The following is an 18,519-nucleotide window of genomic DNA, read 5'->3' as shown; positions in this document are numbered from 1 at the left end:
CGAGAAATATCCTTATTAAAGAAACAGGATATCTGTATCATTATAACAGCTAAACCAAATCTATTAAATATTTCTCAGTTTTGGAATATATCTTTCATTGTGCTCTTGCATTCAAAGCCACAGGAAAAAAGTCTCCACAAGGAATAAAATATATTGAGCAAACTTCCTTGTACAAACATTCACTAGCAAAATCTTGTGTTCACTTTTGAAAGGTAAAAAATGTGAATAGAAGCAGCTCGAACACACACACATTAAAGTCTGCTTCAACATCTAACCAGTATGACAGCACTTAATGATCTGCCACCGTTTGTCCTCTGGTGCAGGGAATGGGCTATCTGCACGCCAAAGGCATCGTTCACAAGGACCTGAAGTCCAAGAACGTCTTTCACGACACCAATAAAGTCATCATCACGGACTTCGGGCTGTTTGGGATCTCTGGGGTCGTTCAGGAAGGGAGGTGAGAGGCACCACCACTCGATAGGCAGTAAAAACACACCCTCAGCTGAACGGCTGTTCACTCCACACTGCTGTTACCTGTGGAAGTCTAGTGATTGGTTATAACTGCTGAGTCCTGCAGGCGTCTTCCTAAAAATCTCCTGATCGTGAAAACTAAATAATTTCTTGCACTCTTTGTCTTTTATGTACATTATGAACACACACCTCGCTCATCTCATTCTTCCCTTGTGTTCATGTGTAGCCATCTTTTTACCCAGTAGTTGGAGATGGGTTTGTGTTGATTTTTCCACTCCACTTGATTTGTTACTGAAAAGTGTGCACCTTTCTTTTTTCCAGGCGTGAGAATAAACTCAAACTTCCACATGGCTGGATTTGTTATCTGGCACCAGAGATTGTGCGCAGGATGAGTCCAGGTAACAATGAGGACCGCCTTCCGTTCTCCACCGCAGCGGATGTGTACGCCTTTGGGTAAGCTCAGCCCACTCACAAACACAGTAGATAACTTAAATATAAAAAATACATATTGTACTCATATTCTAGTTCATCATTGCAATTTGGGGTATTACTTGACAAGGTTTATATGCTTTAATCTTTCCACATACTGTCCATTGCTGTTTTTAACTCCCGTCACTTTAAGCCCCTCCTCCCGATGAAGCTGGCCCACCTTGCTGTGATTGGTTCAATGCATGTAGGAAACGTCAGCCTCAGCTTTGTTAGGGGACGTGCCAGAGTAGTCGCTAGGCATACATTTAGCAAATGCTGGGAAATAGGACTTCCGTAAACTGGTGACTGTCCAGGCAAACTGTCAGACCTCGTAGCTTTAACTGCAGTGGCATGTGTCACAGTTCTCTCTCTAACATTATCCAACATTGTCTTCGATTCATGCACGTGCACCTCCACTACTGCCGCAGATTGAATGAATTCTGTGTGAAAACCTGCAGAGACAGTTCTCAAAAGTCCAAGATCAGCCCATTTATTTGGATCTGCACCAAAAAACAAACACATGGATAAAAAACAAATATTTAGTCTTACAAGAGGAAAGAAACACTGAAGAAGAATGTCTCCTCCAAGCTATGAAGACCTAGAGGAGCTTATTTTACTATTGAAGTGTAATCAAACCTCTGCCCCCCCCCTCCTCTTTCAGCACCATTTGGTATGAGCTTCAAGCAAGGGACTGGCCAATCACCAATCAGCATGTGGAAGCTACCATCTGGCAGGTGGGGAGCGGAGAGGGCATCAAGAAGGTGTTGGCCGAGATCAGCCTGGGCAAGGAGGTCACTGTGAGTAGAGTAAGAAGCGTGTCAGTCATTCAGATACGCAAATGTTTATCCTTCATGTACAAGAGCCGGCAAATAATCCACCACAGTTCACTGATGCTGAGATATCAAGGTAGTGCAAAGATTGACCCTCGGTGTTTGTTTTTCTGTGGTCGCCTCAGGAGATCCTCTCCGCCTGCTGGGCGTATGACCTGAGAGAGAGGCCGACCTTCACCCAGCTGGCCGACATGCTGGAGAAGTTGCCCAAACTCAACCGCAGGCTGTCCCACCCTGGACACTTCTGGAAGTCTGCAGAGTAGGTATCCAGAAATGAAGGACGATGTGAAGACACTGGACACGTGAAAACAAAACAAAAGTCTTCCTTCGTCCTTTTAGTGCATCTTCTGATTCCTTGTGGTACAATGGTCTGATAATAATGACGATCCCTGTAGTGAGACTGACGCAGCCTTGGGGTCTTATTTATTTAGTCTTATTTATAGATGAGATATATAAAAGGATAGTAGATGGATATATTTTGTACATGATAAGATAATATAAATGGGTTTGAACGGTTATATGTCATAGTTTCTCTTCAGCACCACACATGACTGAATGCACTGTCACTGCACTGTGGATCGTCTCAGCTGCTGTTGCATGCTCTCAAATGAAATGTGAACTTTGCTTTTTATACTAGATGTGAATTTTAAAGTTTAATTTATTCTTCATCACACGACACTGAAATGAAGCAGAAATACTGTAACCATCTCTTTTAAGTAGTCTGTCATTGGGTAGTGGTTGTCATGGATGATTTTTCAGATGCAGTCAGGAAGAGCAAAAAGAAATTATATGACATATGTACAAAGCGACAAAATGATACATATATATTTTTATTATGTTCTTTCCTCATGCATGTGTGACACATTTCTTTGTACTTCCTGTCATCAAAATATAAGCACAGGCCATTTTATGATACATCCTCATCTTAAGCTGACACTAACTGTCCAGTGTGTGAAAGGACCAAGTTAAAACAGAATTTAAAACATGCACAAATTTGAATTACACTCAGAAGACTGCAATTCTAACATGTCCCACATTTATAAATATCAATCCCCCGTAATGCTTGAGATCCATATATTATCATCTGAGAAATCAAGTAAAATGTTGAAAAATCCCCCTCGCAGTTTAGAGAAAGTTCCAAAAAAAATCTGGATCCTCACAAAAACATGTAATGGCACCTGCTTCCATCAAGTTTCATGGTAATCTGTTGTAATACAGACGACTAAATGTCAACATTACAACCTTGGCAGAGGAAAAAATATATAAATAGGACATAAAGAGAATTTTTGGACAAACTCCTAAAGGTTTTTTACTTTTAGGAGTTTGTGCTCTTCATTGCCAGAGCAGCGTATCATTCTTTTCAGTTTCTGCAAACACACCCATCACATTTATTTACATGCCTCCATTCCAGCCTTGCTTTCACACCATGTATCCTACTGTCTTTCTGCTTTTTCTTTATGATTTGCATTTTCCTGACGACCCGTGTCATGTTCGCTCTAACATGTGACCTTCAGTATTGCTAATGTTAAATCAGTAGTTCAGGGCTTCACTTTACATCCTGTGTGGTTAAATGTTAGTTTTGTTTAGCTGGATGATGGTTTCCTTTTAAAAGTAAAACCTAAAGAGGACATCAAAATACTTAAATGTATCGTCTTCTGGATTCCACTTTAAAAGCTTGACCTTTTTTTTTTTACATACTCCAACTAATCAACATTTGTGTAATATCTTGCTGCTTTTTCAAATGATGCTCTCTTCACTTCCACTAACCGTCTAACGTTTGTGTTTTTCCCTTTGCTCTCCCCTCGTCTTTTTCTTCTTGTTCTCTTTTCTAATCTAGGTTGTAGCCGGTGCACTGAAACATAAGCAATGCACAACAAAGCCTGGGTCTGCCTTGCATGCTCCTGAATCCTTAACTCTTACAGGATTGAACAAAGCGTTGCCTCTGCCTGAAAACAGACACTGCTTCCACTAATCCACGGTCTGATCTTCCGTGTCTAACCGCTGCGTTTCCTTAGAGATGATTGGTGGACTGAGGCGTGGCAGGGTCGGGGGCGAGGGGGGGAGATAGCGGGACGACCACCACCACCATCCTCCGTGCTTTCCCTCCTTTTCGTCTCATATCTCTTCGCCTTTCCCCCCTTTTTTTGGTTTTTGTTTCTGTGAAGTTGTGCGTCTCTCTGAGGCTTGTGAGTTACTGGTGTCTGTGCTGAGACTGACTGGTGGCGCCGTGGTCCGTGCCTGCTGATGGTCGCTCCCTGTCCTCCGCCCCCCGCTCACCTTTCTCTCTGCTGCGCTGCTGTGATTGTGGTCGTTCTCAATAATCTCACACACACACACATGCACACCGCTGGACGTAAAGTGAACCCTCACTCCAAACGGACCACGTCATTTATCTATGTTTTCCCCGAGGGTCTGACACGCGTCTGACAGGCTTGAGTTATATCTTCTCAAAGCGACTGCCTCTCTGCTCCTCTCCCTCGGTTATTTCACGCTTGTGTGTGACGGCGTCTGCCGACATGTTGACTGCCCCATGTCCAGACACAATATGCACTTTGTCTACAGGAGAAAAATAATCACTAACTCAGTTTCTGGTTGTCGCTGTTGTTCAGTTTGGGTTTAAATCGTCATATTTGCAGTGTTTTTTTTCTTTTATACTTGTGATGGTCTCAGAGGCTCGGACAGTGTTATATGCTCACTCGTATGTTGTCTTTATGGAGCATAACCTGTTATATTCACTGTTTTATTGGATGCATTTTGAAAACACGGCACAGATGAAGATGCTAGAGTTGACGTGAAAAGAAACAAAGCGAAATATCCCCTTCATCATCCACAATCCACATGGGGAAGAGAATAATGCTGGTTATTTATGATTAAAGAGTTTTTTTTTATAATAGTGTCCATCCATTGAAGTGTAAAGTGCACTTTATGAGAATGTGAGTTCCTTGGAAAGATCCTCCTGTTGAGGAGTTGAGTGATTTCAGTCTGCGCAAAAAAGAAAAAAGATAAATCAGGAACCTGGCGCAAAAGTGTCCTATATCTTCCTAAAACATTACCTCTTGTGCGCGCTTGTGCATACTGTTTGTGATTGCTGGCTTCAGTTGGGGTGCTTGTATTTATGTGGTGTGTGTGCGTGTGCGTGTGTGTGCGTGTGCACGTGCGACTGAGTGAGTGAGTGTCCAGTGTCGGAATACGTCGGGTTGGTTTTTGTGAAAGACTGCAGTAAATGTCGTGTTGTATAATCCAATTGTACATACATTATTTAATGTATAGCAAATTAACATGATTCTTCTAATATTTGTACAAACATTTTATATGTAAACTACATCACAACATTTTTGAATAGGTACTGCTATGGCTATTACAGATGTGTATATATTTATATTTTTTTCATGTATAAAAAATACTGTATAAAAGCTGTACAATTTTTAGAATGGGCCAATACATGTTTTTTATGTTCCTGTAAAAATTCATATTTTTGTATTGCATGTGACTACTGTTCTGTTCACACAGTTTCTGTTTTCATCCATGGAAGACAATAAAATGAGGCTTGTCATGTAACAACAGAATGGAGGCTGTTATTTATATCCTGAGGTGAAATAGTGCAAAGAATTTAAACTAACTGAAGCATCTTTAAGGTACAAAATAAATAATAATTAATTAAATTGGAATTTAAATTTTGAAGAAATCTAGAGAAAAATACAGACAAGAACAGGACATTTTATAAATGTTGTAAAAATATGCAGATTTCATTTATTTGCAGTTTTAACTCTGCCAAGGAGGTTATGTTTTTTTCGTTGGTTTGTTTGTTTCTAGAAAATCTACAGGACGAATTTCCACGCAACTTATTTTTTTCCACTTTCTTTTACATGCAAGCATATTGCGTTTTGATACTTTGACATTGAGTGATTAAGAGGACTGGCAGGCCCTGGAGGAGGTAAGCATGTTTAGTTTGTTTATTTTTTATTTTAAGGAACAGAAGAAGTTCTGTAATGGTGATTACAGACAGTTATTAAACTGGGATCAAGATGTGTGGCTTGAACCTGTAGAAGTCAAAGCACATACACTAACAAACAATACATTTGTCCAACTAATCAATGGGTCTGGGCAAGTGTTTAATTGAGAGAGAATAGGCTGGTTGTTGTCTCACGAGGACAAAAAGGAATCACACTGAAATGTGTAGGAAGAGGCTAAAGCTTATTTACATATTGAGAGCACATCGGGTGGGTTTAGCTCCTATAAATAGAAAAACTAGATTGCTCTTTCTCCCTGAGGCCTTTTGAGGAGAAGGTTGTGGAAACGCTTGCAGCAGCTTCCTCTAGGTGGCACAGAAACCTTACAGAGAGTTGTTTGGTCTGAACCAAAACTGTGAGGCAGCTGTGTGTTTTTTTATTTTAGGTTGTGCACATTTTAGATCAGCTTTGGTCAGACAGTTTTTGTGGCATGGTTTGCATTTATTTGTGTCATGCATCATTCAGGTGTGAAAGTGTCATCTCTATTTTAATTAACAACCGATTGAGCTTGTGTGAGAGCGTACTACGATCTCCTGCATCTGGAACTTGTGTGTTTGTCACGCAAACTGTCTGAAGCCGCTCCACAAATAATAGCGAGGGGAAAAAAAGTCAGTGAATCTGCACTTAGAAGAAGTTCTCTGGATTATCAGCTTTCAGAACTGCTTCACAAGCTTCAGAGGAAAACTGTTTGCCTTGTTTTCTCACCTTTCTGCTGAGGCAGCTTTTCAGAGACGAATCTATCAAAAGTTTATAATACAAGGCCTTGGGAGCTGTCACGAAAATGAGAAATGCTGCTCAGATTCAGACCTTGAAGGCTGTTATCAGTAAGGCTGCATCCCTAAGTGTGGCTTTGAATAATAAGAATGATGGATTGATTCTGAACACTGGTATCAATCCAGCAGAAAAGAAAGGACCTTGTATCCTCTGCTGCGACTAAGAGCTCTGTGACTCCAACTGGTACCAGGTCACGTGACCAGTATTTGGCGAAGGGAAAGTGTTTCGTGTGCCGGAAAACAAAATGTTCTTTCTATCCTGGGTGCCAGTTTAAAACCAAACCTGATAATACAAACTCATGTGAAAGTTAGAACTGTGGAAGGCTACAAATTCACAGAGGAGCCAACATACATTTGTCAGCAAGTTTATTGTGAAACCTGGGTGTCTCACACACACACACACACACACACACACACACACACACACACACACACACAGGAAGAGAGAGAGACAGATAGAGAGAGCTTTCACTTGGCTGTTTTGACATTTGCTGAACCCACAACTCCACCTGTCAGCCATCAATTGATGGTCTTGGGATTTTCCTTAATGAGGCTGTCCACCATCACATCCACCAGGTCAGTTATTTATGGTGGGTGAAGTTACACACAGACAAAAAAAGGTGTCACATATACACAAACAAGCACAAATGTACTTTGATAGGCCGTGAGGACAAACACGCAGGACTGAGATTGATTTCTATACAAATGGGACTTTCCATTAATCAAGGAAAGGTGATGTGGAGGTGATGTCATCTGTATTTCTATTGATCTCACTTCCTCATTATTATTAACTTGATGATGCCCTCTTCTTCCTCCTTCTCTTCTTCCTCCAGAAAGGAGCAGAATTAACTGAAACAATGTTGGTTAATAACTTATTAAAAGTTGTAGCAAAAGAAAATGATACAGTTTATTCAAGTAATAGCAAAAAACAACAATCAAGTAAAAGCAATTTGGTAAAAGTACGTTTTGGTTTCTAAACTAGGGGTCGGGACCCTCTAGGGGGTCGTGAGACACAGAAAGAGAGTCACAAGATGGTTTCCAGGATGTAAAATAAATATTTCAGCCAGTAATGTTACAAAAGCTACAGAAAAATAGTTACCATCCAAATAATCACCTGATTTTCTTTATCTCTTTATTTTCTTTATGATAAGGATGATGTTTATGACAGATTAGCAACAGTATCAGTCACAGCAGGTTAATGTACAGCACCACATGGAATGGCTGGGGTCACAAGACTGGCACAGTTATTTTGAAGGTTGTGGGCTGAAAATTTGATTTACAGTCTGTGGGTCAATTTAGAATTTGTCATTTTAATTGGAAAAAATTTGAGATGTTTCCCTCTTCAACTGTTGTTAAAAACTGCCCCTTAAGACGACACTTTTCAAATATTTTACTGGATATTCACTGCGTTTACTGAGCATCTGTAACAACTGCTGGTGTGTAATGACAGAGAACTGATCCTGGTCAGTGTGGTGTGAATAAATGAATTTATGTTGGGTTTTATGACAGCATATCAACTTGTTACGTTCAGTCAGCCACGGTAATTTATAACCCTCTTTGTTACATTAGTCATGCGCACTCGTGACCTTGCCTCCATCCTTCTGTCTGAACAAGAATAACAAGACGCCTGCCGATATCTGCATCACAGATTTGTGTTCATGTCGTTCATGATTTACTGCCCTCTCTTTTGGATGGCCACGTTGATAAACAGCTCGGTGACGAAAGACCACAGCAGGAAGCCGCCATGCTGACGCGTTTGATTGAGTCCCTGCAGAAAGATACAGATACTTAAGAGAGCCTAGAGTGTGCTGGGCACTGAATGCTGTCGTGGATGTTGCTGGTGTCGCCTGCAGGGAAGAGGTAACTTTGCAAATTAAGCTTTTCACTTTGCCACGTGTGCAGACGTGCTGCGGAAATGACTAAATCTGACAGGAAACACAAATGAGCAGTTACAGAGGAAACTGCAAAAATATGATATGCTATTGCAATCAACAGAAATTACGAATAATATTTGTGGTTTCACTTCACCGTGGCAACACAGACGTACATGAGAGGGCCTTGATGTTGAACATGGCCTCTTACTTATATTTGGATCTGACCTTAAGTATATTTTCTACACTTAATTTTTTTTTGCCACATGTATTAAGTGACACAGCTTCAGAGATGCACTCCATCAAGTCATCTGTGGCGTATGTGGCTCAGGCAAAAACTCGTAGACGGCAACAAAAGCAGCAGATGTGTGCAAGTTGGGCTGCATTTTATAAATTCGATGTGTCGTGAGCTTCTTGTGCGAACGTGTACCCACAACTTTTTATAGTCACTCAACTGATGCATTGTGTGACCAACCACACGACACCAAAAGCCACTTCCCTCTCTTCTTATAGAGCAAATGGAGAAGCGAGACTACTTCACAAGCATTCCATTAATTTGAATTTACTGTCATTCTCTCACAGATGGTTAACACATCCCTGATCTCTCTACACTTACATCACAGCTTCATTGTATTTATTCGGACAAAACTTCGGTCGTCTGGCATCGATATCAAGAACAGTGTGAGTGATTACATCTTTTATTGATACATAATTTTACTTTCAAACCTGCCAGTTTAAGATTAATAGTAATTATCACTGTGTTAACACCTATTTATAGTTTGTTTGTTGAATTGTTTTTAAATTTGATAATATCTATTTTACTTTTTATTTAGATTTTTTTTAAATTCTTTTTGATTAACAACATTTTTGGTTACTTAAGTTTCAGGGACATAAAATTACAATTATGTATTCATGTCTATACTTCTGAAAAAGTGATGAAATCTGTAAAGAATCACAGTTCCTCCTTTTGAAAACAACAGAATTTGAGATTTAATAGAAACAAAGTTACTCATTCAGACAGGAACTACGTTGTACAAAGCTTTATTGAGAGTTTCAGTAGAAGTGAGAGAGAGAAATTTATCAGCATCTTCCCTATAAATTAAAATCTAAACAAACAACAACGTTATTTGTGATATACATTTTAATAATGTCTCTTACTGTGAAGGCTGTGAAAACAGTTATAAAAATATAATATCAATGATATTGATGATATAATGAAGAAGAGAGAATAAATGCTAACACATACAGTCTTATTGAATGGCTTAGATATTCTGTTTGTATAAATCAGATTTTTGCTATTTTCTTACTATTTATAACATGATGTGTTTAATTACTTCAATTTCAGTGACATAAAATAACAATTATTTGTTTATGACTATTCACACAATGCTTTTAAACTGATGATGGACACTGAAGACTTAAACCATTGAGAGAAACTACAAAACTTTATCAACAATTTAAGTAGAAATGAAACAATATCAGCATCTTATCTATAAATTCAAAACTAAATCAGTGTTATAGGATCACACTAAATGAATTTAGTATTTTATTATTTAAAAGGCAGCAGATGGTTTCCACTGCTGCGAGGTCATAATGATGCTTGATTTCCATGAGAATGCATCATAATGAACAGAACCTTCCGCTCACTGTCATCTAAATTTCGTAGCTTTTAAAAAGCAAGAATCTATCAGGGCTGCATATATTCATTGCTCTGTGCAATAGTTTAACGTTTAATTAAAATCAGTTGCAATCATGAGAAAATAATCAATGCTAATAGAATTTTTTAATCAAAATTTCACCTGCTTTTCCTCGTGTGCTCAGATACCAACATGAACGGCCTCCTCCTCCTGTTTTACTGCTCAGTCCTGGCTGCACTGTGTGGAGCTGATGACAATGAAACTTTTCACTCACCCTCAGCTGAAAACTCCACCACTGCTGGCAACATGTCTGAGGCCAGCAACCTGAAGAGCACCGAGACGCTCACCAGTGTCTCCTTGCTCTCCAGCAGTCACAGCACTGCACCTATACCTGTCCCCCAGCGCACGGCCACCACCACCACCACCACCACCACCACCACCACTTCCACCTCCACCACTGTCACCCCAAACATTCCTTTCTATAGAAAGGAGTGTCACTCACTCTACCTGGTGAGTGGCATAGTCATCATAGTCTGCTTCGTCCTGCTGGTCACCTGTTTGATGTTGTCGTGTAAGGTGATCCATCTCAGCAGACGCCTCAAGACACTGAGCGGCGACGCTGACCTGATCAGCAACTCTGAGTACTGGATGGGAACTGCCAAGAAGAACAAAAGCAGATCAGATCTGGAGGCCCAAGAGACCAATGTGTTGATGGCTGACTTGAGTGAACAACAGGAGGCCGTGGGTGATGGTGCTAACAAGGAAGAGGGCACCAAGGTAAACGTGGATGGACAAATGGGAGAGGAGAACAAGAAGAAGGTGAAAGACAGCGGTGAAGAGAATAAGAAGGAGACGCCTGTCACTGAAAAATCCTCCTCCTCAAAGCCGCAGGGGGAAACTACTGATTCCCCCTCTGAGGATCCAAAGGGTGAAGTGTAGCAGTGTAGCTGTGTGTGTGTGTGTGTGTGTGTGTGTGTGTGTGTGTGTGAGGACATTTTGGCTTGTCCTCATAAATTCAAAGGCCTTTTTGAGGGTTAAGTCTAGGTGTTAGGGGTAGGGGTTAGATTTAGGGTTAGGGGATGGGGGGGGGGATTATGTCATTGTGTGTCTTCTCACAACCATAGAGAGACAAGTGTGCATGCGTGCAGGTGTGTGTGTGTGTGTGTGTGTGTGTGTGTGTGTGTGTGTGTGTGTGTGTGTGTGTGTGTGTGTGTGTGTGTGTGTGTGTGTGTATTAGAGAGAGAACCACTTAATTAGCAAGCAGAGAATGTGCCTCTTCCGGGCAGTGCCACTCAACTCCAAGAGAACGCTCTCTTTCACCTCGGCCAGGGGTGACAAAAGACACACAAAAGTCCTTTTCAAAGAACCAATAAGGAGTGGCTTCCGCCGCCTTGTGCAGATATTTTACCGACCACTTGCGTGTGACGTCGCCATGGATGTGCACCTTTTATTGAAAAGTCTTTGAGTATAGTTTTCCCTTGTCAGGGCACTGCAGCCTCTGCATGAGCTGGGCCTGAATCTAAACCCTCCAGGCAGGAGGGGAAAGCACAGAGAGAGAGGAGGCGGGTGAGGAAATAACAAATGTGTTGCAAAAGAGGCACAAAATGAATACAGAGTCTGTCCTCTCAGCTGCATTTCAATTTCATAAGTGTAAATCCTGATCAACATCTGCATCAAACATCTGTCCCTGAGCAGTGAGGGTGATGTGTGTGCTAGGAGTACAGCAATGCAGTGCAGGATGGAGAGTTGGCTTTATTGCTGATGACAGGTAGGAAGCTGCAGTGAAGGACAGTCCTCTGCAATAAATCTTTTGAGGTTTTTTTGTGACAGCCTCTAAAATGAACACAGGGAAAATAACAGCCAATCACAGCACAGTCTGAGTGTGAGAGGATACTTTCCAGAGGGGTGGTTGTGATTTAGGTGATAACTGATAATTGAAATTAGTACATTGATCAAACCACAATGATATCTGTCACTTTAAATGCACAATTCATTCTTGCAAGCTGCTACATTTAAAATGAGCTGAGGAGTTTCCCTTGAAGCAGCCTTGAATGCAGGGGACCCCCTCCATTATGCGCTCCATTTCTCCTCACCCCCCACCCCTCCCAATACCAACACCCCACCCCTCCCATCTCTGCACTTGTACAGCACAAGAGTAAGCACACAGAGCCTGCAGTGCCTGGTCGCGCTAACAATAAAGATCCACATACAAGAGGCAATATCAACTCTCGCTTCTTTAAAGAGGACAAAAAGGACCAACGCAAGGGGAGGCAGGGAGAGGGCAGCCTCATAAAAAAAAAAGAACTGCACTGGACAAGTGAAGTGAGCAAGAGTCCAATTCTGTGAGGGGAGAAGAAAATTCACCTTCAGCAGAGCAGCAGCTGGTCCTTAGCTTCACAGCAGGACAGGAGAGAGGAGCAAGGAGAGAAAAGTCACTGGAATGATAAGATGAGAAGGTAAGTTATGAACAGATGTAAAGACTCTTTACACACACAAACACACACAAACACACACACACATTCTGTCGCACCCTGGCTCACATACAGTATACTGCTGTTTCAGCAGTGCAGTACTACTGGCTGCCTTCTCTCTCTTTTTTCTCTGCCTGCCTTTGGACCAGCTGATGCATGAGTCCTCTGTGGAGTCAATATTAAAACCCATCTATTGAGCTAGTTGTGCTCCTCTGAGACCATAGGACTGACTGCACTGACAACCACTGATGACTGAACACGCAAACTGATGCCAGGGAAAATGACTCCAGGGATTTCTCATCCTTTGCAGTGAATGAATGAATGATTTCTTTTTTTTTAAAAGGACTAGAATATCCTCTTACACATCAGCAAGAACGTTTATCAGTTATTAGAGACACATTTCAATCCAGGGCTAATGGTGCATAAAAATGCTGCTGCTGCTGCATCCTTAATACATGCCTGCTGAGTCAGTCTTTGCATGTAATGTACATATTACATGGAAAGTACACAATTTTGGACAGCCAGTGTGTGCATGTACAATATGCATGCAACACAAGAGAAATTTAAAATGTATATAGCATATTTAAAAACAGCTGCAGTTATCCCCTTAGCCTCAACCAATGAACATCCAGGGGCAAATGATCACAGGGAAAAGGGGCAGACACATTACAGTGCATAGTTTGTGTGTGTGTGTGTGAGAGAAAAGAGAGGGAGAAAGAGAGGGTGGAGCTATAAAGAAGTGGTTACCATGCTTCTCCTGCAAGTGATAAAAGTGTGTTTCCTGTATTCACCAAGCACAGGGGCAGTTTGACTTTTGGAGGTAGTGGATGCTGTGTAGGACAAACACTAATATCCTTGCCCCCTTGCCTTTTTTTTAGCAGGTATGATCTCCTGAGGATTTCCCCTACAGCCGCCCTCCTGGGTCTACTGGTTGTGTCGTTGCTTGGGTCGCACATCCTGGCCGTGTGTCCCTCCATGTGCTCTTGCAGCCGCAGCCATAGGGAGGTCGACTGCTCCTGGAGGGGTTTAAGGCAGTTGCCCGATGGCCTGCAGCACAACATGCGCTCCCTCAACTTGTCCCACAACCGCTTCCAAAACCTAGACCATCGGCTCACCATGTACACCCATCTCCGCATCCTTGATTTGTCTCACAACCGGCTCAGCCACCTGCCCGCCGGCTTGCCTCGCTCTCTCTGGCAGCTCCACGCCACCTCCAACCGCCTCCAAATGCTGGACAAGAACGACACAGTCTATCAATGGAACCTGCGATTTCTGGACCTCTCCAACAACAAGCTGGAGCGGGCCACCTTCATCAACAACACGCTGATCAATCTGTGCACCCTAAACCTGAGTCACAACCACTTCTGGACTTTGCCCACCAACATGCCCATGCACCTGGAGGCTATTGACCTCTCGCACAACTTGCTTGTGAAGGTGTTGCCCGGCTCCCTGGACCGGCTGCCCAGATTGACTCACTTCTACCTGCACGCTAACCGCTTTTCCACACTGCCCTTTGGAGTGTTGGACAAGATGACATCACTCAGAGCCATCACTCTGGGCAACAACCCCTGGGCCTGTCACCTTTACGACGACATCACTTATGTACTGTCCTGGACTCAGCATACCCCTGCCCATGTCCTGGGCTGCCCCTGCCACACCCAGTCAGTCTGTGGAGGGGTGCTGCCTACCAGGACTGGAGGGTGGCACTTTGCCTCCTACAACCTGCCCGCATTGGCAGCGGGGGCCGAGGATGTCAGCTCCCTGCCCCCGGGGGCTGGCATTACAGAGTGGTGGTACTTGTCTGTTTCTGCTCCCCCACATACCCTGATGGAACAGCACCCATTCACAGACACATCAATAAGCATCCAGGATCACATGCTCCATACTCATCCTCATCTCTTTCCTGGCACTGACGGAGACTCACCCACTGACTCACTCACATCCTCTTTTTCTGACACGAGCATCATTGACGAAATACCCATCAGGTCTGACATGACCCTGGCCACAGACAGATTCTTTACCACAGAGAGCCCTTTCACCCAAACAAAAAAAACCACCACGCTTCGCACCAGGAGTGTGAGGAGGCCGAATCAGTCCCACCCGAGGGGTGTCAACAACAGCGGCCCCTGCTCTTCCTTGCTGCCTCTCCTTCACAACCTGGGGCTTCTGCTTCTCATTCTCCATGTGCTCTGAAAGAGAGAGAGAAGACTGACCACTGAGTGATTAGCCTGAATTTTAGTTTACAGAAACAAACCACTGATGTAGTTTGTAGATCACCATCATTCTCCAGCAAAAAAAAGCACCACTTACAATAGAAATGACTTTAGGATCCGTGTCATAATTCCTGCTATGCTGAGTATGCTTAATAATAAGGTCACAAGGCCTCCTCTTGAATGTCACAGATTTAAAAAAGAAATAACATTGTAATGAATACAGCTAAGCACATGATGGCACTATACATTCAGCTACCAGTTTATTATGTAACTGAATGTGGCCGTGGTGCTCATCCGCAACTACAGTCCATATTTCAAGGCTGACTGAGGTTTTTTCTGGTACAAGCTATAGCATACAAGTTTTTTTTTTTTTTTCCCATTTTTCTACAACTGTTGGCTGATATTGTCATGTTGTTATTATATTATTTTTTCTTTGGCAAATATATGATACTCAGAGCCTTAATTTACTCCTTTGGATGATTCAGATTATTTTCCTAGATGTCCTTGATCCCTATGCCTGCTTGTTTCATGTGAGAAATCATATCACACACCACAAGAGCAGCCTTCTCTGGGTGGTGTTTTTAATAAAGTAGTCATGGCATGTATATAACAGGAAGCTGCATAGACTCTGCGGAGCAGAGGCCAAACAAATGGACAATGCTGTGTCACTATCTTGAACAAACTCCTGAGTAGCGCGTCTGTATTTTGATCACATCGCCGACTTAAGTGTCCTTCATGATTCAGTGGCGCTCGTGAAAATTATCTGCATGGTGATTGAACGTTCCAGGAATGCTAACCTACTGCTATATTGCTGCAGAGCATTAAAGCACAAGACATTTTCAGCTTATTTGTGTGAAATGTTAAGATATTCAAATCCTGATTGCATTTTAAGTGGAAATGGCAGTGATGTGCCGGCGTGCACATTTTTACTTCACAGTAATACATTCACATAATGTTCCCGGAATAGCAGGAGATGCATTACAGCCAGCTGCATTCGACAAACTGAAGAGGAATGTGTTTACTTTTCGATACGTCTCCGGGATGATTTCTGTAAAGTTAAATAAAATGTGCTCAGTCACTTACACCTTTTGATAATTGTTTGAATATTTTGTTCATTCTGGTGGTTTTGATTTTGATTTGAATCCGTTCACAGGGAGTAAGTCTCACAAGAGAGGCCAGACACACTTCAGTTTTATTTTTAGTACTCAACAACTACATCTCCCATGAGTCTTTGACATAGAGTAGGTGTCAAACCTCATGAGGGCTGCAGTTGCTCAACGCTGAAAATCAAACACATCAAACTGTAGCTTATTCAGATTCAATTAGCAGGAAAGGATTTGTTTTTAATCTTATTTGTCAAGGGTCGGTTCACTCTACAAGCCCAAAAAAACATTGATTCACGTCAGACTTTGCCTCACAGTCCATCACACATGGAAACTGCCCAGAACAAACACAGTCTTATCTGCTGGTCATTGAGTAATCAATCTGAAATATCATTTCCAACATCAGGATTAGAAATAATAACTTGCTCTGATCAGAGAGACCCTCAGAATGCTTGCTCTCTGTAAGACCTTTATTGATGCCTTGAAGAGAAGCAAGAAAATCTCACATGCAGGAACATCTGTGACAGAGACGCCACGGCTCCCTCCTGGCACAGAGTGGCACAGGGAAGTGAGAGCCTGTGAACAGGTGACGCTGCTGTGGTTCAGCCAGGCACAGCCTAGAAAAAGCAATATGGAGTCACTGTTACCACCCACACAGTGAATGATCAACATCTGATGTTATGCCAGTTGGGCCATGGTTCGCTCCTGAATAGCTCGCCATGGAGCGTTGAATTGAAATGGAGAATAAAATGCATTCCCTTGTATACATATGTTACCGACAGAAGATAAATAACATTCAGCTGTGGGGAGGGGGAAGACTAGTTGAATAGTTTAACCAAGATATCAATCTTTAGATTGATGGAATAAAGAACAATATCATAAAAGTCAGAGAGCGTGAACAACAACATCTGATCATTTTGCCTCTCACCAGCCGTCACTCTGCAAAATCAAACACCTGCTTGATAAATTCTACATATTTATAGCCTGGAAACAAGCCGAACCAGACAGAAACAAGCGGTGAGTGTGCTGTTTATTTATAACTATGACTCAAGGCTGAGAGAAAGTTAACTTTCATTTCTCCCCTCAATTCTCAGTTTAGGCTCTTTTTCAACTTGCATCTTCATTCAATCAATTATTACCTATCTAACAGTAAAAATTAAGTTCATTGAAATTTCTTTCCAGCATTTGCCAGAAGCAGATTTATAAACCATAAACCTAATTTATGAGATTCTGATTCTCCTTATTGCAGCATTTGTGTTTTATCTATTTTTTATTTAAGTTTCCTCAATGTTTCTTTATCTTCCTGTGTGCCTTTAGCTGCCGAACTTTAAAACATCTTCCTCTGAGTACTGAGAGTGTTAGCGAGCCAGCCCGCTGGCCAATTATTTTCTCTGTGGACAACACAAAGTAATGTCAGATTTCTCTCCGGGCCTCTGCTGATAACTGACAAGGTGTAGACAGCTAGCATCATTTACTGCAGCCATGGCCCCCTCCTCCTCCTCCTCTTCATCTCTCGACCCGGCCTGGCCTGTGAGTGAGCTGCCTCCCCTCTCTCAGCCACAAAAGACTCAGCCTCGGTGTACTTCTCCGTAGCCAATGCCCCTGTGTTCTCCTACATTTAATTTCCCCATCAGCTTTATCTATTACTGATTTCAAACAATAGACTACATAAAAATATATATGTTATAATCTGCAGGCAATCATTGGGAGACTTTGTACATATTTGTTGCTAAAAAAGTCAATTATCTTTCGTTTTGAAGAGCACCTCTGATAAAGATGGCTCAAAACCAAGCCAACTGATTTGTCTTGTTTGTATTTCCTTGCCTCAGACTGCACACAGAACTAAAGGCAGTTCAGAAAACACAGAACAGTTTTTCCACTGCAGAAGGCTGGAACTCACACACACTCTCTGAGAGGTCAGAGGGTCAGTGTGGCCACTGAACCTGGGCTTGGTTTTAGACTCAACCCTTGCAAAAAGAAACAGCGAGGACTTGTCACTTTGTACCGTGTCTGGGAATTCACAAGCAGACTGAGTCACAAAAACACAAATGACAGTTCCTTCTTTTTTATGATTGCATGCATGTGCTCTAAGTGCCCTCTTGTGGTGAAGGGAAAAAAATTAATGTTTATCCCAAAACATTATTCTGAGGGAGACTGTGTTCCTCACCAGGACACAACAGACTCTTGGCAAAGACTTCTGAAAAGGAAAGAGGAAGAAAAGTGAAAAAACTAAAAGCTTTGACGTGGGTTTATCTTGGAGCAAAGCATTCACGTTTACTGACCCAATTAATAACAGGACTTTATAATCGATAACTTACATCCAACTAATGTTAATATTTTAAACAGATGCATCTAAACACTGTAAGCACCTAATTTGGGACATTTTAGGAAACCTTAACCATGAGGAAAACATGACAACTACAGCAGACAAACAGCAGCCTACGCATCTGACATAGACCCATTATCATGCACCATCATCATCATGACAAACCAAAGCTGACGCACATTCTTGTGGCTAAAACAATGGCTGTTTCAGTTCCTCTAAACTTGCATCTCAATATCAATTATAACCAAGAATTAGGCTGGTATCAAACCAACCAATGCTCAAATGCTGCAGATAAAGTTTTTCTGATAAAATTGATTTGTATTGGAAACAGCTGTGGCTCAGGAGA

General features: G+C 42.0%; 2 protein-coding genes across 4 annotated transcripts in view; both read left to right on the top strand.

Annotated features, from left to right (window-relative positions):
* Window positions 1-5,327, top strand: part of ksr1a (kinase suppressor of ras 1a) — a 32,435-nt gene extending 27,108 nt beyond the window's left edge. For both annotated transcript variants that reach the window (XM_020086065.2, XM_020086064.2), the window contains 5 exons: window positions 324-457; window positions 793-924; window positions 1,601-1,736; window positions 1,895-2,028; window positions 3,607-5,327. In XM_020086065.2, the coding sequence (XP_019941624.2) occupies window positions 324-457; window positions 793-924; window positions 1,601-1,736; window positions 1,895-2,028; window positions 3,607-3,613 (543 nt within the window). In that variant the 3' untranslated portion in view covers window positions 3,614-5,327. The remainder of the gene's footprint in view (window positions 1-323; window positions 458-792; window positions 925-1,600; window positions 1,737-1,894; window positions 2,029-3,606) is intronic.
* A 3,618-nt stretch (window positions 5,328-8,945) lies between these two features.
* On the top strand, window positions 8,946-15,833 carry LOC109628375 (oligodendrocyte-myelin glycoprotein-like). Of its 2 annotated transcripts, none has more exons than XM_069509975.1 (3): window positions 8,946-9,104; window positions 10,245-12,516; window positions 13,413-15,833. In XM_069509975.1, exons 2-3 carry the CDS (start codon window positions 12,509-12,511, stop codon window positions 14,722-14,724), a joined length of 1,320 nt encoding a protein of 439 aa, XP_069366076.1. In that variant the 5' UTR covers window positions 8,946-9,104; window positions 10,245-12,508; the 3' UTR covers window positions 14,725-15,833. The 2 variants fall into 2 exon arrangements, with proteins under 2 accessions (XP_069366076.1, XP_019941016.2); XM_020085457.2 differs by having other exon boundaries at window positions 8,947-9,104; window positions 13,410-15,833.
* The last annotated feature ends 2,686 nt before the right edge of the window (window positions 15,834-18,519 follow it).

The sequence above is a fragment of the Paralichthys olivaceus genome, chromosome 15 (assembly GCF_024713975.1).
Source record: "Paralichthys olivaceus isolate ysfri-2021 chromosome 15, ASM2471397v2, whole genome shotgun sequence".
In the NCBI taxonomy this organism is placed as follows: Eukaryota; Metazoa; Chordata; class Actinopteri; order Pleuronectiformes; family Paralichthyidae; genus Paralichthys; species Paralichthys olivaceus.
Note: the sequence above shows the minus strand (reverse complement) of the source record. Positions and strands in the feature narration are given on the sequence as shown.